Here is a 27,558-nt window from a genome sequence, read left to right as displayed (position 1 = left end):
ACTGCCAAGATCAAAGTGGAGTTGTGAAAGTCCTTTGAATACAAACCAGCTCCACGTAGACAAATGAGAACAAAGAATTTTTTTATCTTGTTTTTGCTGCACTATACCTGCAATGAGACCCGAGAGTTGTCCAATAAGCATATTGTTTTTAAATCCAGCTAATCTGTTTGATAGTAAAATTAGATCCTGTTGTGTACATCTTCTGAGCCCCAAGGCAGCTTTCAGCAGCAGAGGTGTGTTTGTCAGTGAAGTGTATGTGAGAACACTTCTTTGTGTGTGCTTTGCTGTGCCTGAACGCTGTACTGGGTGTGCGAGTCCATCTGTGTGAGCCCACATGTGTTATCGATTTATCTCAGTTATTGTGATAACAGCTGTCGGAGCTAACAGGGTTGGCTCTGCAGACGAAACTGTGGGAGGGAGGCTGGCATAAAGCATGACAGACTGGAAGACTGGCACCGTCCCTACAGACTCTCTCTCAGTGTCAGCTGTTGGCTAAATAAATGCAGGCTTCACTCCACTGTGGTTCATTCTGATCAAGGACAAACAAGAGGAGGGTGTGTAGTACAGCACTATGGTGCCATTTGGGTCCAGGCCTCATGCAATGTAAATATTAGACCCTAAACACAGAGGAGCTACTTGATAAGGTTGAACAATATAAACTCCACCCCCCTGAGGGCTGCGGGCTGCGGGCTGCGATTGATGAGAGATATAGACGCTCTCTTTCCCTGCCTGTCAGGATTCTCCACTCTCACGCCTTTGTCTGCACTGCTAGCAGTGATGATGGATGTCTGAAGCTCCACTGCATGAAGACAACAGAAAAATAACTGCTGTGTGTGTGTCTTTCTGTATACAGTAGCCTATAGTTCAATAAGTGAAAGTGCAGTTGGGGTGCAACTAAAGGTTATTTTTACAATGAATCTACATAACCTGTAAAAAGGTGAAAATGCCCAATGTGATGTTTTTACATTGCTTGTTTTATCAGATCAACGCTATTACAAGATTAATAGTCTACAGCCATGCTAGCAGATGTGTGAGGCTGTACTTACATGTACTGTACTTATAATGCCAACATGCTGATGCTAAGCAGGTATTAGGCTAAACATTTAACATTTTTACCATCTTAGTAGTTTAGCGTGTTAGCGTGCTAACATTTGCAAATAAGCACTGGACACAAAGTACAGTTTGTAATGGGAGTGTCAGTAGTTTTTTATTGGTATTTGGTCATAAGCCAAAGTATTGGAAAATTTCAAATTTTGATCTCAGCACCCTAGAGGAAAAGTCAGAGGATCACCAAAGTTATTACAATTAATCCTGAGGGGGACATGTATGTCTGAACCTAATTCTATGGCCATCCAATAGTGATAGTGAGGGAAATCTGGAGATCAACAGAGTTGAAATCAACATACAACAAAATGGCCAACTGACTGGCATTGCCATCTCTAGGGCCGTGGAGCCATGCTGCTAACATAGTTAAAAACACATTTGCACTGATATAAAACAAGCAAATTCAAGCTCAAACCAGAGTGTATTTATTAGATTATTAAAATTGTTCATTAATTAATTGTCTTGCAATGGACTAGTCGGACTTATCATTTCTCCAGTCCTCTTATAGAGCCCATTGACAGCTCAAGCAGCTCACGTTCAACATTGTTTATCCCAAGTGGATTCATCTTTTATGTTCAAAAAGCACCCACAAGGCAACACACTGTACTCTCTTCATGTGTTTTTAATTTGACTTGCGGCTCTGTGAATGTTTTAATACTTGGAGATTTATTAATTAAACATGACAATATTCTGTGTGATCTCTGCACCCTGAGGTATTTGACTTCCACCAATACATCTGTTTAAGTGTATGCAGCCAAACTTGCATACAGAGCATAACACAGCTCTAGTTGTATTATTACAGTAATATTCATTTTATTACACCTGGGAAGCTTTTATAGAAATGGAGTGAAGCATTAAACCAGCACTTTTGAGTTAATTGTATACTCCAGTAAAAATACACCAGTAGCATGTAGAGGGAGGCACTGTATCTAACTTTTTTTTACTACTACTAATAATTCATTGTCTCTATTAGATGCACACATTCATAAATATATTGAATTCATTGGAGTGATATATGCATCACTGGAAATGACAACCAGTTTCAGCGTCACATGGTTCTGTGTTGAGTAGTGATTTATCACATACAGTCGTTTCCCGATAAATTGAGCTGCAGGTTATTACTTTCCATGCATCATCTGCAGTGTGACAGCTACGACTACGACTGCGAAGGAAAATCTTTTAATGACAGTTTGTCCAAGGGAAAACCGATTGGACGCTTCAGAGCTGCGTCCTCAAAACTATATTAATTATATCTGCCTTTTTCCACCCTGGCACTAGTTTAATTTAGACATTTAGATACCTTTCATCTGCTATGATTACATGTGTAATATAAAATGGTACAGGTTGCCAAGGTTTGCTGTAGTTTAATATGCAAAACGTGTGTGTGCTCGTTAAAGTGTGTGCAAGTGCCACAGAGCATCAAAGGAATTTTGCCAAATCATTGTTATGATGTGTCCAGAAAGAGCTCAGTTTAACTGGTTTGGGAGGGACGGAGCTAAGAAAAGACAGTTATGTAAGAACCATTAGAATAATGAGACTGCATGTTAAGTGGCCATAGGGATATCTGAGGATACGTAACAGGCCAAAGTGAACTGCAACTGCATACCATAGCAGGGGTTAAAATTATGCTGGAACAATTAATTGATTATTAGATTAACAGTAGTCAGTTAATTGTTTAAGTAATTTAATAAGCAAACGCATTCTGTGGTTCCTGCTTCCGAAATGGGATTTGATGATATTATATCATGGTTTTATATCAATGTAACTTGAATGTTTGGCTGTTGGTCAGACAAAACAAGCAATATGAAGACATCAACTTGAGTTGTTTCTGATGATTAGATTTTCCCTAATTTCCAACATTTCCAACAAAATTAGATTACAGCCCTATTTTAAGGAAGCACATTGCATTCACCAAATGGATGGCGCGATGGACTGGCGACGTGTCCAGGGTGTACCCCGCCTTTCACCAGATGTCAGCTGGGATTGGCTCCAGCCCGCCGCGACCCTGTACGCAGGATAAGCGGTTGACGATGGATGGATGGATGGAAAACAAAAACGATCGGGATGTAGTAATTATGAGACAATTGAAAGGTGCCACTCATGGCCACTGCTTTGCTCAGAAGATCCACTGCACAGCTACAGAAATTTAAGTTATCAGCTTGATACTTCTAGTGCAGTGGCTATAAGTTAATATTGCTAGAAGACTTTATAGAAGGTTTATAGGTAACGGTTTTACAACAAACTAATATTCATCTCGTAATTATAACATATCTTCTCATAATTAGGGGATAAGATGTCTACATTTTTTTTCTTTGTTGAATGCAACATGCTTCTGTACTATTTAAAACAAATAATAAGAATAGTTTCTAATAATACTGTGGACATGACAAGAAACAAGAGAAAGAACAGGAAAGAGGAGATTAGCTGCTTTTGAATAAAAACCATCTATCCTTGCCACGATCAACACCCTACGTGCTCCTGAGACATCCTGCTCTCTTGTTACATACACCAATTGGGGGGGGGGGGGCAATATTTCAGCGATTTACAGCCTTTCTTTTATTCTGAGAGTCAGACATTGGTTGAGACTTTATTATGAGTTTTGACCCCTGGGCCTAGTAAAACTGCTGAGCTGATAAAGAACCGCAATCACCTTTTAATTTGATTAAAACTATAATAAACTCTAAAATTGCTGTTGCAAGGTTTTTTTCTTTCTTGCAGTGATATAATATTTCGCACTCATGCCTGCTGGGCTGTGAAGCTCACTAAAATCAATATACTGTACATGGATAGTTCCTGTTGTTAATAATATCTAAATTTAAAGATGTGTGCATTTTTCTGCATGTTCTGCATTTTAAAGCTCAACTAATCAATATGACTACATGTAATGTGAAAGGGGTCGCTTACAGTAAGGAACCCACAGCAAATTATTCTTTTTTAGCCTCTTTTAGCTCACAGTTTTGGTTTGATTTATTGTTGTTCAGCCTCAATGTTTTCAGAGGCAGCAGGCAGGCCATTGAAATTGTGAATGGGGTTGGCATGTCCCCTCCGTTTTAGGGTTTTAGTTTGATTTACTCACTTAAATCTCTCTAAACTGAATATTTGGACAGTCCAGCTGCCAAAATCCACAGGAGAGAAGAAAGATGTAGATTAAAAGGTTTACATGTTCATCTAGGTTGCTTTCAAATAATACCGTGCATTCAAAGTAATTAAGCTCCACAACAGCAGCAAGAAATTTGCAGACTTTGTTTGGCTCGGGATTTGCCTTTGAGACTCGATTTATGCTACTACTATACCCTCTGTAGAGTTCTGTTATTATTTATAGTCAATCTTCCCCTAAAAAAATCAGACCCCTCTTAGCAAATATTTCAAGTGGGATTAAGTAAAAAAATTTATTGAATGAATTTTTATTGGACTACTATTATCTGATAACCAATTCCATCCAATATCTTATTTGCTAGATTTATATAAATATATTAACACAGTCTCTTGAGGAGACCAAACAGAGCTAAAAGGAATTAGATATTGAATTTGCATTCATCAGGTGGCCAGAAGCATGACTCCAAATGATTGATTATGTTGCTTTGTGTCTGCCAGATGTGTAAATAGCTACTATATGCTAACATGTTTGCCATAGCAACGTCAGAAGGCGTTATTTTGTCAGAAGTGTGTTTGAGGTGATCGTCTTCCCTACAAGTGGCCAAAAAAGAATGAATCAATGGAGCATTAATTAAAATGGTGTTACTGGACTGCAATGAACTTGTTACACTTTTTTGTTCTTTTTATTGAAGAGTCAACTGTAAAGAGATAGAAGAGGAAATAAGAGAGGGAGAGAGAGAGATGGGGAATGACTTGCAACAAAGGTCCCCAGTTTGCATCTGCGCACAGTGCGGGTTTGGTCAGAATCTTACTCCTTGGGCACACTGCTTGTTTAGACTTTTTGTCTTTGCTGTTTGTGTTTGTTATGTGCTCTTAGAAATACATGTACGGGTCCCTGCAGGCATGTATTTGTGGTTTGTGTTCATGGATGTGTGCATTTCAGTGTAGTAGTACGGTGTGTGTGTCATTGCCTGTGTGCTTTTGTGGGGCGTCTCAGACCACATGCTGGCTGTGGGTTGCAAAAATGGATCCCCAGTTACCAGACAAAGGAATGAAGGAAAAGTGTGATGCCTCTATGAGTGTGTGCATCTGTGTATGTTGTGTGTGCTGGCAGTGTCCCTGTGGTCCAGGGGTTCAGGTGTTAATGTCCACTGATGTGTCTAATTGCTGTCCTCATGAGGAGGGGTTGAGCGTGGGGTGTTGGGAAGAGTGGAGAGGCATTGATTTGGGGGGAGGAGGAGGAGGAGGAGGAGGAGGAAGAAGAAGAAGCAGGGAGGCATGTGAGCTGGAGAGGGAAGAATGAGGTGGAATGAATGACAGGGATGCTGTAAGGAGAAGGGAGCTCTGCCAGAATTACAATTTCAACCCTCCTCTCTCTCCTCCTTCCCTGCATTTCCTGCATACTCCTTTGACTTTCCCTTTTTCTTCATTAACTTCCTCTCTCCTCCCCTTTCCCTTTTCCTCCTTGTCTTCCTCTCATTTCACTCTCTCCCTCCTTGCCTTCTCTTCTTCCCCTTGTCCCTCCCTTTCACTCCCCCATCTCTCTCTCCCTTCTCTCTCTCCCTCTGTACCACTGTCTCCTCATCTCTCTACCAGCTGCAGTGCAGAGATCTCCGCCGAGGCCCCCGTCAGGCTGTCAGGTGACCGGGACGGAGGCTGTGACATCACCGCCCCCTCGACCGACTGTCAGCCCTCCGCCGTTGCCATGGCAACGTCGGCAACGGCCTGCGGAACCGAGGCTGGCGACGAGACGCCTGCAGGAGGAGGAGGAAGAGAGGAAGCAGGAGAATGCGTAAGGATTCTTTTTCATTTTCTTTCCTCTTTTTTTTCTGTCTTGAAATGTCTGTCGTCTGTGCATGTCTTTGCTCGAGACCTTTCATTGTTGCTTCGTAGTGTACAGAAACACAAAGATCTATTGGTATTCGAGGATGACTGGGACAAGCAAGGGGACTGCGACACATAGCCACATGCACATCACTCACACATACTGATGCAGAGGTATTTGTTGAGACAAGAACGAGCATGCAACGCTCTATCTTCCAGCAGCAGCTCGACATCTGACGATGCAGTAAAAAAAGAGGATCAAGCTCTCCTCCAGCAGCTGGCTGCTGGTAACTCAGCATTTTATTCCTGCTCTCTGCATGGCTCCTCTCCACTGACTGGCTGCAGCTTGACACCAGCCTCAGCTGCAACTAGCATTGTGCTCCTCTCTGTGCATCTGCAGAACAGAAGAGCCCGACTGACATGGAGCCACATCTTGCTTGCATGCTACGAGGCTGTAGGTAGTTTAGAGAACAGATTTCGAGGTGCGTTTGCTTCTTTCTTAATTTTTGGCTCGGAATCCACAATGGAGCCTGCCTCTGCATTCCCAAAGTAAGGGCTGCAATTTGATAATTCAGCGGAACATGAATTATTCTCCTTCATTTTACCTGATAGCTGCAGGCTGGATATCATGTTGTTTTCTGGTATAGAGTGATGAAAACCTTTCTGTGCCTTTCAGTCATGTGAAACTGTTAGTTGAGAACTGTCAACATTTGTGGAGGTAAACCTTGATGCAAATCCAATAACACCAAATGCGATGGAAATGGGTGATGCCTCTGGGATGAGGAGTTGCGTGTCACAGCAATGACCTTTTAACTTCCCACCTTAGGTCAACTCCCAGGGGCTTGATAAAATGATTTTACAAGCCACATGAGGAGTGTTTGTCCATGCAGAACGCTGCAGTGTGTCTGGGAATTCCCCGCTTTACCCAAAAAAAATAAAAATAAAAGAACAAGCCAGGACTTGCTTTTAGTTGTCAAACGGGGGACGTCTCTCGTCTTTAAGGCTGGGTGGTTTCAAGTTGTGATCAGAGCGGATTTTTGGATGTGCGGCCTTGTTGTGTTTAGAGTCTGTTACAAGACTTGGCAGACGATTAGTGCTGCGTCTCAGTATGAAATCTGGATTCTTGTCAGTTCGGCAAGCTGGGATCAGAGAGATAACCAAGGTTTGTTATGTAATGATGTCATGACAGTGAATATGGGGACATCACACAGATACACAAGCTGTGATTATCATCATTCTCACCTTATCTCATCGGAGAGTTTTGCCTATTTTCATCTGTCGCTATAGCAACGTGACCATTTGATTGTCACACGTGTCTTCCAACCGGCAGCACACCGGTCTGGGCTGCAGGCGCTCCAGCTCAGACGCAGCCTATGAGCTGGCTGAGACGGTGAGGGCCCAGCGCGAGTGCCGTCTCCGGCCCCACTACAGCGACCCTATGCCAGCCGACGCCTCCAAGCGCAAACAATTGGAGATGAAGATCGCTGCCGCCGCCAGACTCCACGGTCATCGCAGAGACCGTGACAGAGACCGAGACAGTGGTGAGTACATGACACAACTATTTCTGTTTCTTTGTTGTCACAGTGTTTGACCTCTTTTCTTTTTTTACAGTTACCAATGTGTAATTTAAGAAACAGAAAATGTTTACATATTTTTTTATCTGCACATGGATTCAAATCTGCATCAAAACCCCATAGACAGGTATGCTGATTGGCTTAAGGTTAAACTAAGTTTTAAAGAATTGTAAGTGAATCAGTAATTGTAACTGAAGCATCACATATTAGTGATATTCCAACCAATTTTACAGGACTGCTGGACATTAGTATGTGCATGTGTCAACAAGAAATTTGAATTTTATGTCAAGTAGGCACGCAAAGAATGTGGAAGCCACTAAGAAAAAAGTTGGCATGTGAAAAACACACTCTGGTTTGGCCAAATGTTTTATGTACAAATCTGGTGAAGATTCGCTTTCAGACAAAAATGAAAAATTTACAGTGGCAGACAAGCTGTTTCCTGGACAAAAAAAGAATTTTGTTTCTACACCTCATGGCACAAGGGTTGTGCGCTTTATAAATGGTACCATACCACAGTGATTCATAAGGCCATCGATCATTCCTTGGTCCTTAAGCCTAACTTTCTACCAAACTTCATTAAATCTGTTTTAAAGAGTACTCCAGTGATTTAGTATTGAGGGGCTGGCAAAAGACAGATGAACAAAAGAATGGTCAAGCTCCAATACTGCTGGATCCATTTCCCATAATCTATCTCAGGTCTTTTAAAACTCCACTCTTCTAGTTTGCAACCCAGGCTTTTTGTTAAGTGTGAAGTCTCCAAGCTTGGATAACCCTGATGACATCATTATAGCATCATCTGAATAGAAAGCTCCTTCAGTGCCACAAAAGACAGCTTTTATCACAACGTGAATGGTTCTCCTTGTGTCTAGCTAAACTAATAATAAAACACATTTGTCCAAAAACAGGCTTTGACCCTTTGTATCAGGGGTTATGCCTTGATACTTCCTTCCTGTGAAGAACTACACCCAGCCCACTCTGTTCATACATGTAATTATGACTGATACTGTAATTACAGAACTCCATGTCCTTATTACATCTCCCTCACCTCATCAGGGAAGGTGACTCTTCCTAATTTGTGAATGAACCTCCAACCAAGCCTGGCATTTTCCAATCTGTTCAATTTAAAAAAGATTAAGCATTGTTTCAGCATCTCTTATGCAACTGTGTCGTGCTGGTCTCTGGATATGTCGGCCTTTGCAACCAGTCCTCACCTCCCCCACCAAACACACAGACGTACAGAGCTCCCCTGCTAATAGCGTGCTCTTCCCTGTCAGCAGAAGCTCTTTGGCACTGGACGCTGTCCACAGAGTGTCAGTCAATATGGCATATGCTAATGATGACCTTGTTGCTCTTTCCAGTGGATAAAAGTGATACTGACTAGAAATTGATTTTTTTTCTCAGTGCCAAAAACAAAATCATCAACCAATGGTTTAATATTAATACATAATCAACATAGAATCTGTATAATGAACCATATGCTTGAATGATACATTTGAAACCTTAGCAACCAAGCAAACATGCACATACAGTCTGTCTGTCTCCAAACACACACACGCACAATAGTATTGACATGCATACAGACAAAGGTTAAGTGCTTGACTGGAGGGTTAGGGATCTAATTATTGGAGAAAGATGATATCAATTATAGTTTCTTCATTTTGACATGACCAGTAATGACAACTCCAGATTAAATGGGCGCTCATTAGGGAAGCTGCTATTAATGCTTTGTGTGTGTGCATGCGTGTGCCTCCATGCAATGTGAATAACAAAGACTGTAGAGAGTGCATCATGAGCACTAATAAATCTGACCATCACCTCCCTCCCCAGCTCCAGCAGCAATTCGTGGTCGCTCAGAGCCCCCTGGTGAGGAACGCCAGGCGGGTCTGGGTGTGACTCGGTCCGGGCAGCATCGCTGGAGCACCATTAGCAGTCTGAGTGCCGACAGCGGAGTGGTGGGGCTTAGTGATGACCGGGAGGAGGAGGAGAGCGAGCCTCGTCGTTACCGCAAAAGCCGGGGAGCCGAGGTGGAACGGGTGGACAGCGGCATTGGGCCAGGTCTGTCCCGTACCTGGAAGAGACCATCTGCTTCCCTAAGAGCCTGGGAAGCCCAGAGACCCTGTCCAGACTGTGGACTGAGGGATGGCGCCTCCAAAGAGCGAGGAGAACGCATGTGTGAACGTTGCTCCAAGTTGCGTACCGAGCGCAAGGAAGCCATCCTGGAGTTTCTGAACACAGAGTCGAGCTACGGCGAAGACCTGCGGATCATCAAGGAGGAGTTTTATGGCCCCATGCAGAGTGCTGGGCTGCTGACAGCTGAGCAGCTCGCTGTGGTATTCGGTAACGTTCAGGAGCTGATAGACGTTAACGACCGATTCACTGAACATCTGCAGGACAGCATCGACCAGGCTTTTGACCAGGTGACTCTCTCTCTCTCTCTCTCTCGCTCTCTGCTCTCGCTCGCTCTTGCACACACATAAAAAGGGCTTAAACAAGGTGGTCTGATTTTTAATGCTCTTATAAGCTTTGCACACCTACTGGTATTACATAAGTTACCTTCAGGGTCATATTTATAAATGCATTACATGGCATGGTTTCTTTAGAGCGCAACTGCCTACAGTATATAGTTATAATGTACTCTTAAGTAAGGAGGCTTTTCACACATGTGACCCACAGGTTTACTCACAAGCACACACAGAGACAGAATCCCAGTTGTCACAATTATAATTTTTAATACAACAACAAAATCAATCTTACTAACTGTCAAGCAGAAGTAATGTCTACCACAACAGTTAAAATAGGAGGGACCATAGCAAAGAGAAAAAGTGGTTTTCTAGATTTCAAAATCTCAACAGAGCCTGACTCAAGAAGTAGAAACTCGGTGCTCAGAGAGGAATGGCTCTATCACCCAAGGATTGTTTGTTAAATCTAGGTTAGAGAACCACTGTACAAAGACTCTAAAGAGGGTAGTAAGGTGGGATATGTAGGGCAGAGACAATCTGTGTGTAAGTCAGAAAGAGGGTAATGAAACTGACTCCTGCTTGTATTGGTAACCGGTGCTGGGCCAGTGCGGTCAAATATATTGATTCACTGTGTTACAGCCGCCGTTTTGGCCGCTAGTAAATGTTACTTCAAAGCGCGGGGTACTTCCGGTCGGCTCGGAGGCATTGCGAGGCTACCCAGCCGACCAATCACAGAGAGAAACAAGGAACCGGCGCGAAAAATGGAGTCAGAGGAGAGTGTGGAGAACGAAGAAGACACAAGAGGAGTTGTGAATAGGAAGAAGGATAGTGATTCAAGTGATGGCAGCCATCAACAGATGAGAGGTTTCAAGTAGGAATGATAGCAGTGACAAGAACGGATGGGATCTTCAAGGACTCGCACGAGGTTGGAAAGTTTGTTGAGATGTTCGGTCCATCAAAATAACAAGGAGTGGGATGGTTGTCATTGACTGTGTTTCAAGGCATCAGAGAGACCAAGCGTTGAGGATTAAAATGTATAAAGATTTCAGCTGTTTGAAATGCTTCCCACTCGGGGGAAAAAAACAAAAAGAAAGGAGTAATAAGTGGCGTACCATTGTCAGTGGAAGACGAGGACTTTTGGAACATTGAAAATGTCTGTGAGGCGACTGTGGCAAGACTGACAAGATTCCGTCAAGGAGAAATGGAGGAAAGTAATTCAGTGTGCCTGACTTTTGTGGGAGATTTACCTGAGAGGGTCTATCTAGACTACATATAGGCGTTTTTTGACCAAAAGTACCAGGGACTTTTAAGTCCCCAGATCTCTTTTCAAGGAACTAAAAGGTTCCTTCAGCCCACTGTTGTGTGCGTTTCCACCGTGGTCTAAAGACCTGCAAAGATTAGGCAGATTAACCAGCTGACGTAGGCTGTAGGCCTGGCTGTACACTGCGATGCACAGGCATCATCATTTGTAACCACGATCCACGAGCAACATTTATAAATGAACATCAGATTTGACTGGAATATAATGAAAAACTATAGGCATAGCTTGACCATTAAAGCAGCTTTTTTTGTGTGGGAGCTATAATGAGGAGACACGCGATAAAGTTTGTTACACATTTAATAACAGTTCCTCCAAAGGTTCCTAATTCTGGGGTATAGTTCCTCTGGTCAAAACGCAGCTTATGTTCCAAGGAGAGGCCTTATGAAAGAGCTCCATTAAGGTGCTTCTGTTGCCAGGAGTATGGACATGTAGCAGCAGTATGTAGAGGAGTCAGAAGATGTGGGAAGGACAACTGTAAAAGAAAGGTATGTGAAGAGAAACAAGAACAAGCTAAATGCATTCACTGTGCGGGAAATCATCATGCGGGGTCAGCGCAATGTCCGGAAAAAATAAAACAAATAAAAGTGAGCAAAATCAGAGCAGAAGAGGGTCTAACATACGCTGAAGCTACCAAGAGACTGAAGAAAGGATGAACAAGCAGCAGTACAAGAGGAACAAGAGCCGAAAAAGAAGTGAGAGGATCAGAATGTGAAATGCATGGACAAGAAGCAATTCCTTGCATTTATTGCTATGGTGGTTAACTGTGCTGTGGAAATTAAGAACAAGTCAGAAAGGATCAAGATGGTACTGGATGCAGCAAGGAGATTCCTAGGCATTGCAGACATATAAGGGGAAGAAATAGACACAACTCTGAGGGAAGGATTTACATCATCTCAGACTATTGAGTCTGACTCATAGAACCCGACAATGTACGGACAACGGAAGGGGAGAACATTGGGTAGTAACTGTAAATATATCGCATTGTTGGGCTTCTGTAAATACGGTCGGAGTATGGTCTAGACCTGCTCTTTTATGAAAAGCGCTGTGAGATAACTGTTGTTGTGATTTGGCGCTATATAAATAAAATTGAATAAATTGAATTGAATTAGGAAACCATTTCATTCAGTAGGTGGCGGTAATGCAAAACTTTGGATGTCAACCGCCACAAAACCCCAAAGAAGAAGAAGAAGAATGTGAATAACTTATGTGAATAACGAATAGAGGAGGGCAGCAATACCCCACAGATGCGTCTAGTCTGCCGGAAGGAAGGCTTATGGTCCACGTCGCCTCGAAGTGTTGTTACATTTTTGAGGAGGTGCACGTCAGGCTACGGCGTAGGTGACTGACGGTATAGGGGCTACGTGGGGGCTACGCCGTCGCAGAAGTATAAATTGCACTTAACTCTGAGAGCAGCGCAACTAGGTCTGTTTATATCTTGGTTGCTTGTCAGACTGTGACTGAACTATTAGAGTGAAAAACATATTTATTACCTTTGATACACGCCGACGGTCAGTGATGCTTATGAACTGCAGCATGGAAATGATAACTACGTCGCGCGTGAACATGCGCTCATATGCGCGTGCACGAAATGAAACTCGCGTATCCGGCTGAGTGGTGCTACAGTCCACAGCCGGACTTTATTGCATTCCAGCAGCAACATTAGTGAGACCAGACAGCACACAGATGTGATGGTACTCCTCATAGGCCCACATCATTTTAAAACAAGGCAGTGATTATCTGTCTCTCAGTGAAGGTTTAGTTACAACTATGAACTAATGCAAGATGGAAAGCAGTGGATTCACATTGACTATTACAATGTTGATTAGTGGGGCAGACTGGGCAATATGGATGTAGACTACATCTTTCAGTAAATAATATCACTTATAACATCACTTATTCGAGTCATATAAATTAGAGCTGGACAATAAAACAATAGCCTAACAATAATTCCCACAGTATAATTGTCAGATTTGTGATCCACTTGTTAAGTGATTTTCATGGTCTGACCATAAAGAATAGTTTAAACCACAATATCTGGTTTCCTCAGCTTTCACTAAGGAGCAAAAAATAACCTTTAAACTCGATAGAAATCATGATTGACATTTATCTTGATAATTATCGATATTGAATGATAAAAGGAAACCCGGGAGCCAGTTTGTATGGGCCTGATGAGTTGATAACATTAATATCTAGCAAGTATAGATATCTATTATTTACAGGGGCTATGCTTAAATTTGTCAGTACAGTAGATGCTGGATCATAAACCAGTACGAGCACAGTTGATCCAAATTCAGTACCATCACAGCCAGAGAAGTACAGCCAGCAGCAGTCTTAACAGACTTTATGAGGATTTTTCTAGAAGAGGTTTCCATTCAGGCTTATAACAGAGACAGACTGTTTTAAAGGTAGTAGTGAAAGCAATGCAGTGTCAGGTGTGACTGTGCAGCAGTGGCAAATTGTTTACATGGCTCACAGGTAACATAGCATACATAAAATATATATATGCCTTTGCTCTAGTCAAATCCCTTTCTGACATGACCAATATTAATGGGCTAAACAAGGTAAGCTGGTAAGGCACATACTAACACATTTCTTACACTTCAATCAAAAATAAATCAAAACTTTACATGAGGGATGTGTGTTTATGGTCAGTAGAGCATAATGAAGTGTAAGCAATAAGAAAATTTCACCAGAATGCAGGAAATTAAGTGTTTAATGTTAAAAATGTGGTGGGGGAGAGATTGTTTGATCAAATGCTTTTTCCAAGGTCAAAACAGCCAACATGGTTAAGATGTGCTCTTTTGCCTTGTCAGTCCTGCTGCCTCACTGTTCACCTGAACGCCACTGTATGCTGTAACTGAATTAAGAACACTGGTGTCAAAGGTTGAGTTGGAGATGATCATTCATGCTTTTATTTCCTCTCATTTAGATTACTGTAACAGTCTTTTTACTTGTTTGAGCAAGTTGCCTCTGGAACTCCATCCCCACAGAGATCCGAAATGCTCCCTCTCTGGACACTTTCAAAAACCTCCTAAAAATCCACCTCTTTATAAAGGCATTCAACCCTGAATGACTTTTATTGCGCTGTCTCTGTAGTTATGTGTAAAGCGTCCTTGGGTCCCGTTAAAGGCGCTATAAGAATTATTATTAAATATTTGTGCCAAATTTAACAATTTTGGTGAATTTTACTGGCAGCAGATCTTTGAGACACGATAATAAAACAACGATTTGTTAAAACCAATTGTTTCCAAGTGCAAGATGTAAATTAGTTGAACATTGACATTTTGTCTCATGTGGTTTGACCCCAGGGAGATGAAGATCTGCTGACCGTGTACATAGGAGAGATCTTTCTGGAGTTTGTCAACATGCTGCCTGCCTTCCAGACCTACTGCCTGCAGCAGTCTACCTCGGTCAACATGCTCAACACGCTGGAGAAGGAGAAAGAACTGCTCAGGTACATACCAAATACCATCATTCTTTTTCCAGTTAGCCTGTGAGCTGAAAAAGTTACTCTGGGAGCTTTCTCTAGTTCTTGCCACGGCTCTTCTGTATAATTCTTAATGGAAAAGACAGTGGGTTATCACTTATTCAAAAGAAGTTCTATTTTGAGAGTAGAGCTGCAATGATTCATATTTTTAGACAGAACCACAGCTCAGCCATGAGTCATGCTGCCTTTTGATTCACATTAATCAAGTTTTCCCAGGACATGCACAGAGTATCTCTGTTTTCAACTTAATTTTGTCTCTTTTGTCTTCTCAGAATCTTCCTGGATGTTTCCCAGAATGACAACACGGCACTGCGTCGTATGAACTTGCGCTCCTTCCTCATGGCACCCCTCCAGCGAGTGACTAAATACCCGCTTCTATTGAGCCGCATCATTAAAGTCACTCCCGAATGTCACCCCGACTATGCACGTCTCCGTGAGGCTAAGAGTCGGGTAGAATCCCATTTGGAGCACATCAACATGAAGACCAAGCAGGAGGGCAACGGCGTCACCTGGTCCCTCCGCTCATTCCGCCGTGACAGCCGCAAAAACCGGGAGGTCATCAACATCGAGATGCGAGAGGTATCAATGAAGACCGTGGGCTGGGCGAGAGAAAACACACGATTTGTCATGGAGGGTCCCCTCCAGTTGTCCCAGCCACCAGATGGTCAGTGGATGAAAAAGGGCAGCAAGGCCCTCAAGTTTCAAAATGTCCAGAGTCTGCTGATGGTGAGCACACAGCGGCCCAGTGAAGCCCCAGGACAGGGCACCGACCTGGGGGCAGGGGGGGACCAGGGGGAGGGGGGTGGAGAGAGCATTCGGGATGGAGTGCTGGTTCTAATCAAGGACAAGAGCAGCGGAAAGTTCACAGTGCTGAGAGAGCCCATACGTCTGGGTAACTGCGTGGTGTCAACAGATCCGGACTGTGAGGACACATTTGAGGTGCTCGATATTCGTCGGGAGTCTTTCGTTTTCCGAGCCTCGGACAAATCTCGCACCCAGCAGTGGTTCCATCAGATTAAGAGATATGCCCGAGACTTGGGCACCTGGAGAAAAAGACGCAATGCTTTGCCCAACATCATGATCAACACAAACCAGACCCGCTCCTGAGACCAACTGTCCCCAGCCTTTGTTACACTGTAAATAACCCAAATCCTTGTACAGCAAACCTAAACTGACAACAAGAAACGTTTGAATGACGCCACTGTTATAACATGTTAGACTTCAGTAAAATAAAATCTTTCTCAAAGTCTCGGAAGGGTAAGAAAAAGATCTAGCACTTTTTTTCTTACAAAACAATAAGTGCAACATACTTTCATACAATCGTGTATGAAGATTTAAGTTGTTAACAAAAGATCTGATTCTTGGACAACCAAAAACCTTGGGCTTGTCAGCCTTGATTGTAAAGACTGTTTGCTCATGTAGAAAGAGCAGGGTTTAGGTAAATAAGGTGCGTTTGTTGGAAAGCATGACTGAACATGACTGATTGCAAAAACAAAAATTGTAATCTAATTTTTTTATACAAGACAGTCGAAAGGGGAAACATTTGTTTTAGTATGAAGAGATGGAAATGTGGTCAAGAGCTTTGTCCAGTGGTTTCTGTCGTCACTGCCCTCACCTCTCTGTGTGCCGCCCTCTACTGTATGTTGACGGTAGAGCAACTTTCACTGCCAGAGATGCAGTTGAGCAAAGCCTCCCCAGCAGGCTGAACATACCTCCTGTATCACTGTGTTTAAATGAGAAGTCACAAAACAGCAATAATCTCTACCAGTTTCAAAATAAGTAGCTACTGTATGTATTTAATTTCTCAAGATTTCCTTCAGGTCTTTATTCTGCTCTAACGCGCGCTGTTACCTAGTGTCATGTGGCAGATTCAGGTCTCAAATCTGAACATGTTTGACATTGGTAAAGCTTCCCTTCATCATCCTTACACCAAGGAAGTCTCTGTCCCACTCAGTCACTGGAGTTAAGATAATGTTAGTGCCATGAACGCAGTTTGTGAGAAGTCTAGTCAGTCTCCTTTGTGTTAACATCATGTCAAACACCACAGTTTCCCCCCACGTGTTAAGTGCAGAGTTTTTCAGCCTTTGGTTCGGGACCCCATGTGGGGTTGCACGGATCGGGCCATGGGACAGATTATTTGATAGATCTATTTGTAGGGTTGCCACAAACAGTTATTTGCATTATCAATTAATCTGATCATTCGGTCTACAAAAATAGTGAAGAATGGCTTAGTTATTTAATTTACAAGTACAAACATTTCAGAGATCAAAATTGTGTCAATCAAACTAACCTATTTACTTATATCAGCACTGAGAGTTTGTAAAGAACTCGAATAGGTTTGAAATGAGTATACATATATATGCTATCTTTATATTGTCATACCATGAAATCTCTCTGCTGAGGTCACGACAATTTTGGCAATTTTACTTGACTCAAAAAAATAAACCCATCCCACCCATCTCGTCATGACACGGTTTTAACTGTGTGTTATGTGACTTAGCGATGAGCTGTTGTGCCTTGGTACTTGATTACTGTTATGCTAAAACATACTGAAATATTTGCAACCTGTCACAGTAGCATTTATATCTGGGATCCAGACTACACAGCCCTCTGTTGGTACTTAAGGACGATTTACAGGCAATATAATTATTCCTCTGACAGTGATCACCTGGTCCTCTCTTGTTTTAGTGTGTTTTCATTTATGAAAGCTTTTTGTTTAATGCACTTTATTATGATTCAGTAATAGAATGCTCTCCAGTGTAACATGTCATTTTTTTATTCACAATTATTCATATTAGAAGGAACCTAGTTGACCGAAGCAGATTTCAGCAGGTCAACGCAATACAGTCATCAAACCAAATCCACTATTTAAGACTGATACTGTTTCATGTTTGATATAAAGTAGCACTAGAAGAGGTAGCAAATCACTGTGTTTTGGAGGGCAGGGCTGCTCAGCTCCACACCAATACTCGTGCGCTGTCATAGGACATGGTTTCAACCCTTTCAACATATAAAAAAAACAAAGCCTGCTGAGTTGCATATGGTTTCTTTTGGTTTTGTGTTGCATTTGAAAGACCTAATGTATTATTTCCCCAATGTAATATATTGTGAATTATATTAAAAGATTTTAAACACAACCTTGCTTGTGTTTTTCTGTGCAATATGTAAACTTGTAAAATCTGATGAAGCTGCAAACGTAGAATGTAGAAATATATTTACAGTAATTTTAAGCATCTTTTAGGACAACTGATTCAAAGACATGAATACATACAGTACAAGTGGAATGCACTTATCACAAGATGGAAAAGAGTGAAAGTGAATCATTTCTAGAAAATACAATCCAGCTCCACTACAGTATAGAAGCAAACAGAAGCGTGGATGTTGACAGTAGAAACAAACCTGCCAAGACATTTAAGTGGAAAAAAAACAAGAAAAACTGTTAACATGCAGTACATGACATTCTGACTACTTTGTATTTGCTCATGGATTTCCAGAGAAAGCTTCACCTGACAATCAAAATTTTAAAAAGGCTCAACAGACATGTTTATTGGCACAGTTTGTTGAAAAAATTACCCCCCCCCCCCCAACTAAACACAGTACCTTTATGTCATATGAAGTGCATCTTTATCATTTCTTTGGCTCTACCTCACCTGGAGCCTCATTTTTAAAAAATTAGGTAGCTGCTGTATATGCAGGTTAGGTGCTAATAATCAAAATCCAAACAAAGGCTTCTTCATGAAAGTAAGAAATGATCAAAATCTGGTAAGAATGCTGTAAGACATTCATTGGTTGTTACTGCCTTCTGTATTTTTGGATTCTTGATTTACTCGTCTGATTGTTGCAAAAATATTCCCCCATAAATGAGGCTCCTGGATTGCTGTATTTTTTTTGACAATAATTCAGTCCTAAGAAATGCCACCAGGCGTGGACTCATCTGGTGAACAACACAAACACAGTTCCTGGTTTTTTTTTTTGCAACTAAACATCACAAACATCGACAAAAAATAAGCTCTGCATGGATGGGACACTCCACTCTGATCTCCGCCTATCTTTTCCAATGAATTAAACATCAATATAATGTAACTGAAGGTGACTGTGGCAAATTAGATCAAACAGTTGCAAAACAAACTCAGTGAAACAATAACATCAGATGAAGCTGAGATTTCTGAAAACCAGCAACAAACTGAACCTTTCAATCTAAAGCCACTGAACAAGGGTGCCAAGCTCAGTCGTCGTCTCTGCCACCCTTCTGACAGACTGCCATCCATCTAAAGCACTTCTCACGCATGCATTCGCACAAACACACACTCACACAGTCTGTCTTCAGCTGCTGGGGCCTCAGGTGGATCCCTGGGTTTTGCCTTCCCAGTGGGGTAAGGTGCAGCAGCCGTGGAGAGGTCCCTCCTCCTTCTCCTCCGTCTCCCACAGCCATTCAACACCTCTCAGCTCTACTTGTCCATGCCAGACTCTGGCTCCTTGGCCAGGCCGCGAATTGACAGGTCATAAACCACCTCCTCGATCTTCTTCACGTCATACTTGAGGCCGTCGTAGCGCTTCCGCAGCGGGTCATTCTTCAGGTTGAGCAGGCGGAAGCCTGAGTCCAGCTCGTTGATGAAGTTGGAGATACGGAGCGGCCGGGTGTAGTCTCCTGCTGTGACACTGTTTACAGCCAACCGTGACTGGAGGAAGAAACAACAGCACAGATCAAGCGCTTGAAATAACAGCCGTTAAATTGTGAGAGTTTTGTCCTTGATATCTGACAGGTCTTTGGTCACCAGAGTTCTAGGTCATACGTCGGTGGACATGTCTCACAGTGTGCTCTAAGACCACTGTTGTGGTTTCACAACCAGATATTTCACCATGTTTCTCTCATGACTTTCAACTTTGATCTGCTACAGCACAAACATGCAGTGTATAGGGGGCCCTTAAAGAATTCCAGGACAAAGGGGAACCCTGATGTATGATTCTATTTTAATAAGCAATGGAGTTACAATTAGGGATGAAATGATTACCGGTTTAACGGTAAACCATGGTAAAATTCCCAAAAGTTATTATTACCGTACACATTTTAATTACCATGATAACTGGGTACGGTTAATATTATATAATCTCACGGCAAACACTGTCCAGCGTCTCCCAGAAGCAGGCGCGCATGCGCAGAATGCAACGTGGGTTTGTTTGGGTCACTCTGAAGTCTGGTTGTAGTTTAGTTTTTAAGAGAGTGCTGAGGGAAACTTGAATGAAGAAAACCTTATAGTGAACGCAGGGTGAGTTAACTTTTAACTTTGGTTTGTCTCTCTGACTTGCTAACAGCTTGTAAACTGAAGCTCTCAGTGTTGCTGCTCTTGTAAAGACGCTACACGTTCTGTTGCTGTGTGTGTAGGCAGAATCTATTCGTCCACTGCACATGATAACACGTTACGCAGTTTAGTCAACCAACCAGCATATCTAGAAACGCTACAGACTCCTCTGTATTTATCAGTTTTGGGGCTCATTGCAGTTACTATCACTGTCTTCTAAAGACTTATTTGTTTTCATGTAATTGTCCACAGGGTCATTGTATTACCTATATCATATAAAATCTTGATAATGCACACTTAGATGATTTTCACATGTTTACAAAATGTATTTGGTGGCATTTTATTTTTTATGCAAACAAAATGGCAATAATAGTATTTGTAGTTTTCAATATAAAACTTGTTGAAATGGTTTCAGTGTGTGTATCAGTACACTTTAATATTTTTCGGCACATTTTTACAATAGCGTAATAATACTGATAACTGTGATAATTTGGGTCACTATAATCGTGATATGAAATTTTCATACCGTTTCATCCCTAGTTAGAATCATTGTTCTAGCCTGAGTATATTGTTGGTGCACCAGAGCAATCGACGGTAGACTCACCAGTTCACTAGCCATGATCAGCACCCCTGCCAGGTAGTCCTCCACATCCAGGTGAAAGCCTTTCTCTCGCACCACTTCAACTGTAAGGTGAAAAGTACAGAGAATTTTATTGTATTTTTTTTAGTAAAGTCACATTCCTAAGTGAGAGTTACACACTAACTGGCAACTAGACACTTACTGCCGAGTATCTGGGCCACTTCCTCTCGAACCACAAGAGTTTCAGTCTCCAGGTAGACAACAAAGGCTGCTAAGAAAGCCAAACGCTGCAGGACAAACCGCCAATGTTCATGGAACCTAAAGTGGGATCACACAGGTAAGAGAGAGATAAAACACTTTATCTATATCCACCCTTTATCAATTAATTCTGCTTTCTAGGGAGTTCTGGGTACTTAAATTAAAATAAATGTATAAAACAGTTAGTAAGTCTGCTGGTCAAGTAACTGTTCTGTCCTGAATAAAACAAAGTTTAGTTTAGTACACTTAGTAACTTCTCACACAAACACACATTTGATTAGCATTTCACTTCATGTTATATGTCTATGACTTAAGATACATTTTCGGTTATTTCATGCTACAGCCTTAAAGTTGAGCTCCAGCTCAACAATTTCACAGTTGGATGAAAGGTTTATATATACTCAGCATAAGGAAATTAATCCAATGTAAAATACTGAATTAGGTAGCAGAAAAAATGCAAACATTGTGAAAAGTGGTTCTTACCTGTAATACTGCTCCACAGGAAACTTTGTTTTTAGGTCTGCAATTTGTGTCCTGACTGTGCTGAACAACTCCCGTGCCTTTGCACATTTACTGGGAACTAATGGGAGAAAATAAAAAATAAGACTCATTTTTAATATCAAAAAGTCTCATTTGGAGAGACAAACATTATTCAGTACCCGTCAAAACAGGGCATACTGTGTCAAACACTCACTTTCTTTGAATCCAGATGGCTGGTGGACACTCTGGAGTACCGTTAGTATTTCCCTGGCAGTCTGCTCCAATGTCTGGACCACCTTACGGATATCCTGCAGCAAAGTCCATCAAGTGTAAGTGTTTTCTTAATAGAATATAATTCAATTAAGGCAATAAAACAATCATGATGATTATTGCGATATAATTTACCTCAATAAAAATATAACAAATGTTCAAGAAATGATTGATTTAATTAATTTGAATCACGAACGAATTAGCACTTAATTTTCAGATTTCCGTCATCATTGTTCTGAATGAATGTTCAAACATCAGATTTATTGAGTGATCCACTGGCATCAAGTATTTCCACAATTAACCATCTAGTTTCTTCAACTTTGACTCGGGAACAAATATAAGCGTTTAAATTTGAACAGAATAATGATTTGACATTAATTGTAATAATTATCGATATCGACTATGATTTTTTGTTTATCGTGATAACATTTTTGGCCATATCTCCCAGCCATAAATTCAATTTAACGTATCTTCTATTAACAACTATTCTACCCCACCACCCCCAAAATCACACACTTTAAGTGGATCATAGGCACAAAAAAAGCTCATGTCTCGATGTGCCCAGTATAGCCTTCCGTTAATTGAGACAGTTAGCTGCTAACTAGCTAGCTAACTGTCTCTGAGAGCTAATGCTGGTTGCAGCGCTGCAGCTGTCGTGCTGCTGCTCATTCATACCTCTCTGACGTCCTGGTCGGCGCTCAGGAAGCCCTGAATATAACTGAACATCTCGGTGACAGACATTTCTGATCAGAGTCAGGCTGTCCGGGTGATGCAGATAATGAGCCGTTTGCAGCTAAATCATAAAAAACATCAACGTGCTCGAGAACCGACTCCGTGCTTCGTGTGGCGCGTGGCGATGACGTCATCACTTCCAACGTCACGTCGGTGTCTCTCCAGTAAAAACAAAAAAAAGTCTCTCCAGTAGAAGCAATTTCTCATTCTTTTTGAACGAACTGCAAATGTTTTGACGCGTATATCCAAATGATTATGTATAATTATCTAAATTATCAATTGCTTATTTCATGTTGATCACAATGTAGGCCTATTATACTCTACTGGTGCTCTGTTGAATAGTCTTACCCCCCAAAACATCTAGCAATAAGTTCATTGTACAAATCACTACATGCAGAATAGTTGAACACGTTGTCATAATCTGTCAAGTATATTTCCTATACATGTCTATTAGACATGTGTCCTAAATTGATGAAGATATCCTTTGTAATGTGGATAAGAATCTGAGGCTGACATACAGGAACTTCAGCCTAAGGGATGTTTACATTTCTTATTTTGTTTTTTGTTTTTCTGTTGTGCTATGCAGCGCTGTAAAACAGTCCAGTCTTTTTTTCTTTTCTGCATCACATTGACATGCTCTGTTGACAGATTACAGTACATACAGGAAAAGGGAATCCAATCTCTTGCAGTGTAATTTTGTGCTACTGAAAACTGATATAGGCCTATATGCCATACAGAAAAAGTGCAGCCTTGTGCCATAGGTTACTCAGAAAATATCTACAGAGTAGCCTACATTGTTATACTGACAACATAGCTAAACATTTTGACTATCTTGTATGTAAACAATGACACTCAGAATCAGTCAGAATCAGAATCAGAATCTGCTTTTATTGCCAGGTATATATGTACTCATACGAGGAATTTGACTCAAGATTGTACATTGCTTACGATGTGCTTACTTATACATTAATACAATTATAAAATAAGATAAAATAAAATCAGACACAGGCTACAGTATAGAGAACACAATAAATACACACTATAAACAGAAACAAAAACAGTGTAGACTGATTGAGACAATAGTGCACTGAGGAGAGTGCAAAGGATGCAGGAGTAAATTATTATTATCATAATAATTACTATTATGTATATGTCAGAGGTGGATGTGATATACAGGTAGACATACATGTATACATGGACACAGTGCGATGGAGCAAAGGATGCTGGAATAAATAAGTATTATGTGCAGGTGTTATGTACTTGAGGTAGGTGGATTTGGTATACAGTATATTCAATATACAAAATGACAATATGAACAAGAACAGCACTGAAATAGAGAATGATGAATAAATAATAAGTGGTGACCAGTAAACAGGTGGCTGATTAGAGGCAGAGTTACTGGGTTATTGCACAGGAATTGATCCTGAGTCAGAAATCAGCTGTTCATCAGAGTGATGGCTTGTGGGAAGAAACTGTTCCTGAGTCTGTTGGTTTTGGCGTACAGTGCTCTGAAGCGCCTACCAGAGGGCAGGAGCTGGAACAGGTTGTGTCCTGGCTGAGATGGATCTGCATTGATGTTTCCTGCCCATTTCCTGACTCTGGAAATGTATAGGTCCTGAATGGAGGGCAGGTTCGCACCGATGATCTTTTCTGCTGTCCTGACTGTCCATTGTAGTCTGCTCCTTGTCCTTTTTGGTGGCAGATCCAAACCAGACAGTGATGGAGGTGCAGAGGACAGACTAGATGATGGCTGTGTAGAAGTGGATCAGCAGCTCCTTAGGCAGGTTGAGCTTCCTGAGCTGGAGCAGGAAGTACATCCTCTGCTGGGCTTTCTTGATGATCGTGTCCATGTTGGGCTCCCACTTCAGGTCCTGGGATATAGTGGAACCCAGAAACCTGAAGGATTCCACAGCAGACACAGGCCTGTTGAGTATGGTGATGGGGGGCAGAGTGGGGGGGCTCCTCCTGAAGTCCACGGTCATCTCCACAGTTTTGAGCGTGTTAAGCTGCAGGTTGTTCTGACCGCATCAGAGAGCCAGCTGATCAACCTCCCGTCTGTTGGCCGACTCATCACCGTCCCGGATGAGGCCGATGACCGTTGTGTCGTCAGCGAACTTCAGGAGTTTGACAGATGGGTCTCCTGAGGTGCAGTCGTTGGTGTAGAGGGAGAAGAGCAGTGGGAAGAGCACACACCCCTGGGGGGCGCCAGTGCTGATAGTCCAGGTGCTGGATGTGATGTTTCCCAGCCTCACCTGCTGACTCCTGTCAGTCAGGAAGTCTGTGATCCACTGACAGGTGGAGGCTGGCACAGAGAGCTGGGTGAGTTTGGTGCTGAGGATGTCTGGGATGATGGTGTTGAACGCCGAGCTGAAGTCCACGAACAGAAGAATCAGAATCAGAATCAGAATCAGAAGGAGCTTTATTGCCAAGTAGTGTTTTACACATACGAGGAATTTGCTGTGGTGATAAGATGCTACACGTAGACAAACATACAGTTGACATAAATAAATGTAGAAATATATAAATATGGAATGGAAGAACGAAGAAGAAGAAGAAGAAGATCCTTGCACAAGTCCCTGGAGAGTTGAGGTGTTGCAGGATGTAATGCAGTCCCAAGTTGACTGCATCATCCACTGACCTGTTAGCCCTTTAGGCAAACTGCAGGGGGTCCAGCAGGGGGCCTGTAATGTCCTTCAGGTGGACCAACACCAGTCTTTCAAAGGACTTCAAGAATACAGATATCAGGGCGACAGGCCTGCTGTCATTTAATCCAGAGATAGAGGGTTTTTTGGGGAACGGGATGATTGTGGAGCATTTAAAGCAGCAGGGAACGTCACACCGCTCCAGTGATTTGTGTGAAGATGGGGGCTATAGTTATTAATATTATAGGACTCTTAATAATAAAAGATATTCAAATGGCTCAACTTAAGAATTCATTATCAGCTATTTATTTTCATTCAGCCGCAGCTGTCAACTGTAATAACAATAAGAAAATCAAAGTTAATTCCCATTAATCTTCTACAACCGTTAGGCTTTACTACATTCCTTTAATCTATTATCACTTTGACAGCCCACCAACAATGATGCCTATACTTTCCCCATCAATCATTTTCAGTAAGCTAATTATTTTTTTCATATAGCTTTCCAGCACACACTTTTACACAAGCTGTAATGTTTAACATAGTAACACACATTTCATGACATATAAAAATAAGAATGGTAATAAATTCTGTAATTTGTCTGTTGAACAAATTATGGCTACCTCTTTAAAGTGTGGTGTTAATCAAATTTAATTCAAGACAATGAAACCATAGTTCTTTTTACAAGTCGGGTCTTCAAGCAGGTGTGTGGTTTCATTCATGAACAGAAACGGCATTGTTTGCAGCTTGCAGGTAATACAATACACCACACCTTCTTCTCTGCTTGCCTGGGTTGATTCTGGTGGACAGACAAGCTGCATTACCCCATTCACCCTGTTGATGGAGCCAAAGTAGCACACATGCTAATGTTACCTTCATGTGCTGCAAAATATAAAGCAACATTAAACGCGAAACAGTCTCACTCCTGCCCGCCCTATTTAGCTTAATTGATTCTTCATGTGGCAGAGTTTAACATAACTTTTTATTACAGTTGAAGAAGATTGCCAGAGAAATACTGGCAAAACTTATTACTTACTCCACACCCTTTAAAGCCCTTTGTGTAGTAAGAATGAACGTTAACGGTGAGACTGCTGTTTGAAAATAACACAAATATCACCTCATTTTGGGATGGCAGAATTATTTCTGTTTTTTATAATTACCATTTATTTACTTAAGGGAACTATTTTTATTATAATCAGTAGGCTGTGAAAAGCTTTCCCATAGACTGTATATAAAAAGGGCTACAGATTTTAGTACAGAGTGCAGCATTATGACTTATTATCTCATAATTATGAATAAGAAACGTTTATTTTTAACTTTTTATTATAAAATCAAAATCAAACTCCCATAGTAACTACAAATCTCGCTCATGCGCGGTTCATTTGTAGTTGTCAGATTTCCGACGGCTCCAGAAAGCATCATCTGAGAGCCCAGCTGACTCAGTAAAAACAGAGTCAGTCGCCTGTTGCTCCCAACTAGTTAAGCAGACATCCCATTGTAAGTGAGGAGTTAGAAACCCAGCTCACACTAAACTGTCTACTAGTTCATGTAACCGGCGGGTCTCAGCCGTACTGTGTTTTACTTTTTAAAAACCCCCTCTTTTATTCGTTCCCTCTGCGCTTTGAAACGATGCAGCTAAATGTTGTTCAGCCTACCCTTTGAGATGGAGAAAACCTCAGCAGAAGATGACTGCGTGGATTCAGGAGCCGAGACTGGAGGGTGAGTGAAGCCTCCGAGTTAATTACTAAAAAATGTTTAAACCTTTCAAAAGAATAATCTAGGCGTATTTGCATATTCATAGATTCTGGTTTGTTTGTTTTTTGTTGTTGTTGTTTTTTTTAGCAGAGTAGGCTACATACAGTAGCCTTGAGTTTTTTTTACGAGGTAGGCTTAGTGAACCCCTTCGACACATTTTTAAATGAGGTTTGGTGTTACAAATCCCAGCGAAACCGGACCTGACAACTCGTAGGACAAAACAAAACAGACAGCAGAGCTTAATGTGATTTATGTTACATGTCTATTACGCATTCATATCTACAAAAACGTTTTTATTATTATATCATTCTGGAAAGTTACGTTAGACCGCTGTGCTTATTTATCGTAGTCAATCATTGGAGGTCCTAAATTTTATTATCATGAGCCTATGATTATTATTTATGTGTGCTGCTACTCTTGGATTGAATCTAGTCACCAGCCCAGTTGTTAATGAGAGTGCAGTCACACTGTAGATGAGCTTAATGCAAGAATGCTTTGACCTAAGAGAGTTAAATGAATTTATTGTTCCCTCTTTTTTCAGCCATTAGACAGAGATGTACCTCACTTTCTCCCGCGGTATGTCACTGCTGGATGTTGTGTAGTGTAGGACCTGTGTTTGTTTGTTTGTGTGAGTGAGTGTGTGTGTGTGTGTGTGTGTGGGGGGGGGGGGGGGGGGGGG

At 41.6% G+C, this 27,558-nt stretch overlaps 3 protein-coding genes across 5 annotated transcripts in view; 2 read left to right on the top strand and 1 right to left on the bottom strand.

The window, feature by feature from the left end:
• The window catches only part of si:dkey-91i10.2 (uncharacterized protein LOC555224 homolog), a 30,208-nt gene extending 12,206 nt beyond the window's left edge, over positions 1-18,002 (top strand). For both annotated transcript variants that reach the window (XM_046053570.1, XM_046053569.1), the window contains exons 3-7: positions 5,797-5,992; positions 7,355-7,565; positions 9,426-10,015; positions 14,687-14,832; positions 15,138-18,002. In XM_046053570.1, the coding sequence (XP_045909526.1) occupies positions 5,797-5,992; positions 7,355-7,565; positions 9,426-10,015; positions 14,687-14,832; positions 15,138-15,972 (1,978 nt within the window). In that variant the 3' untranslated portion in view covers positions 15,973-18,002. The remainder of the gene's footprint in view (positions 1-5,796; positions 5,993-7,354; positions 7,566-9,425; positions 10,016-14,686; positions 14,833-15,137) is intronic.
• Positions 17,626-22,606, bottom strand: tsn (translin). Its single transcript, XM_046053571.1, has 6 exons — positions 22,429-22,606; positions 21,698-21,791; positions 21,487-21,583; positions 20,948-21,063; positions 20,770-20,849; positions 17,626-19,544 (listed from the first exon to the last, which is right to left on the bottom strand). Exons 1-6 carry the CDS (start codon positions 22,492-22,494, stop codon positions 19,314-19,316), a joined length of 684 nt encoding a protein of 227 aa, XP_045909527.1. The 5' UTR covers positions 22,495-22,606; the 3' UTR covers positions 17,626-19,313.
• Positions 22,607-26,587: 3,981 nt separating this feature from the next.
• The window catches only part of LOC123973447 (protein FAM124A), a 30,076-nt gene continuing 29,105 nt past the window's right edge, over positions 26,588-27,558 (top strand). For both annotated transcript variants that reach the window (XM_046053486.1, XM_046053484.1), the window contains exon 1: positions 26,588-26,843. In XM_046053486.1, coding sequence (XP_045909442.1) covers positions 26,764-26,843 — 80 coding nt within the window. In that variant the 5' untranslated portion in view covers positions 26,588-26,763. The remainder of the gene's footprint in view (positions 26,844-27,558) is intronic.

This window comes from Micropterus dolomieu, linkage group LG07 (assembly GCF_021292245.1).
Source record: "Micropterus dolomieu isolate WLL.071019.BEF.003 ecotype Adirondacks linkage group LG07, ASM2129224v1, whole genome shotgun sequence".
Classification (NCBI taxonomy): domain Eukaryota; kingdom Metazoa; phylum Chordata; class Actinopteri; order Centrarchiformes; family Centrarchidae; genus Micropterus; species Micropterus dolomieu.
The sequence above is the reverse complement of the archived record's forward strand: the minus strand, read 5'-3'. Positions and strand labels throughout refer to the sequence as shown.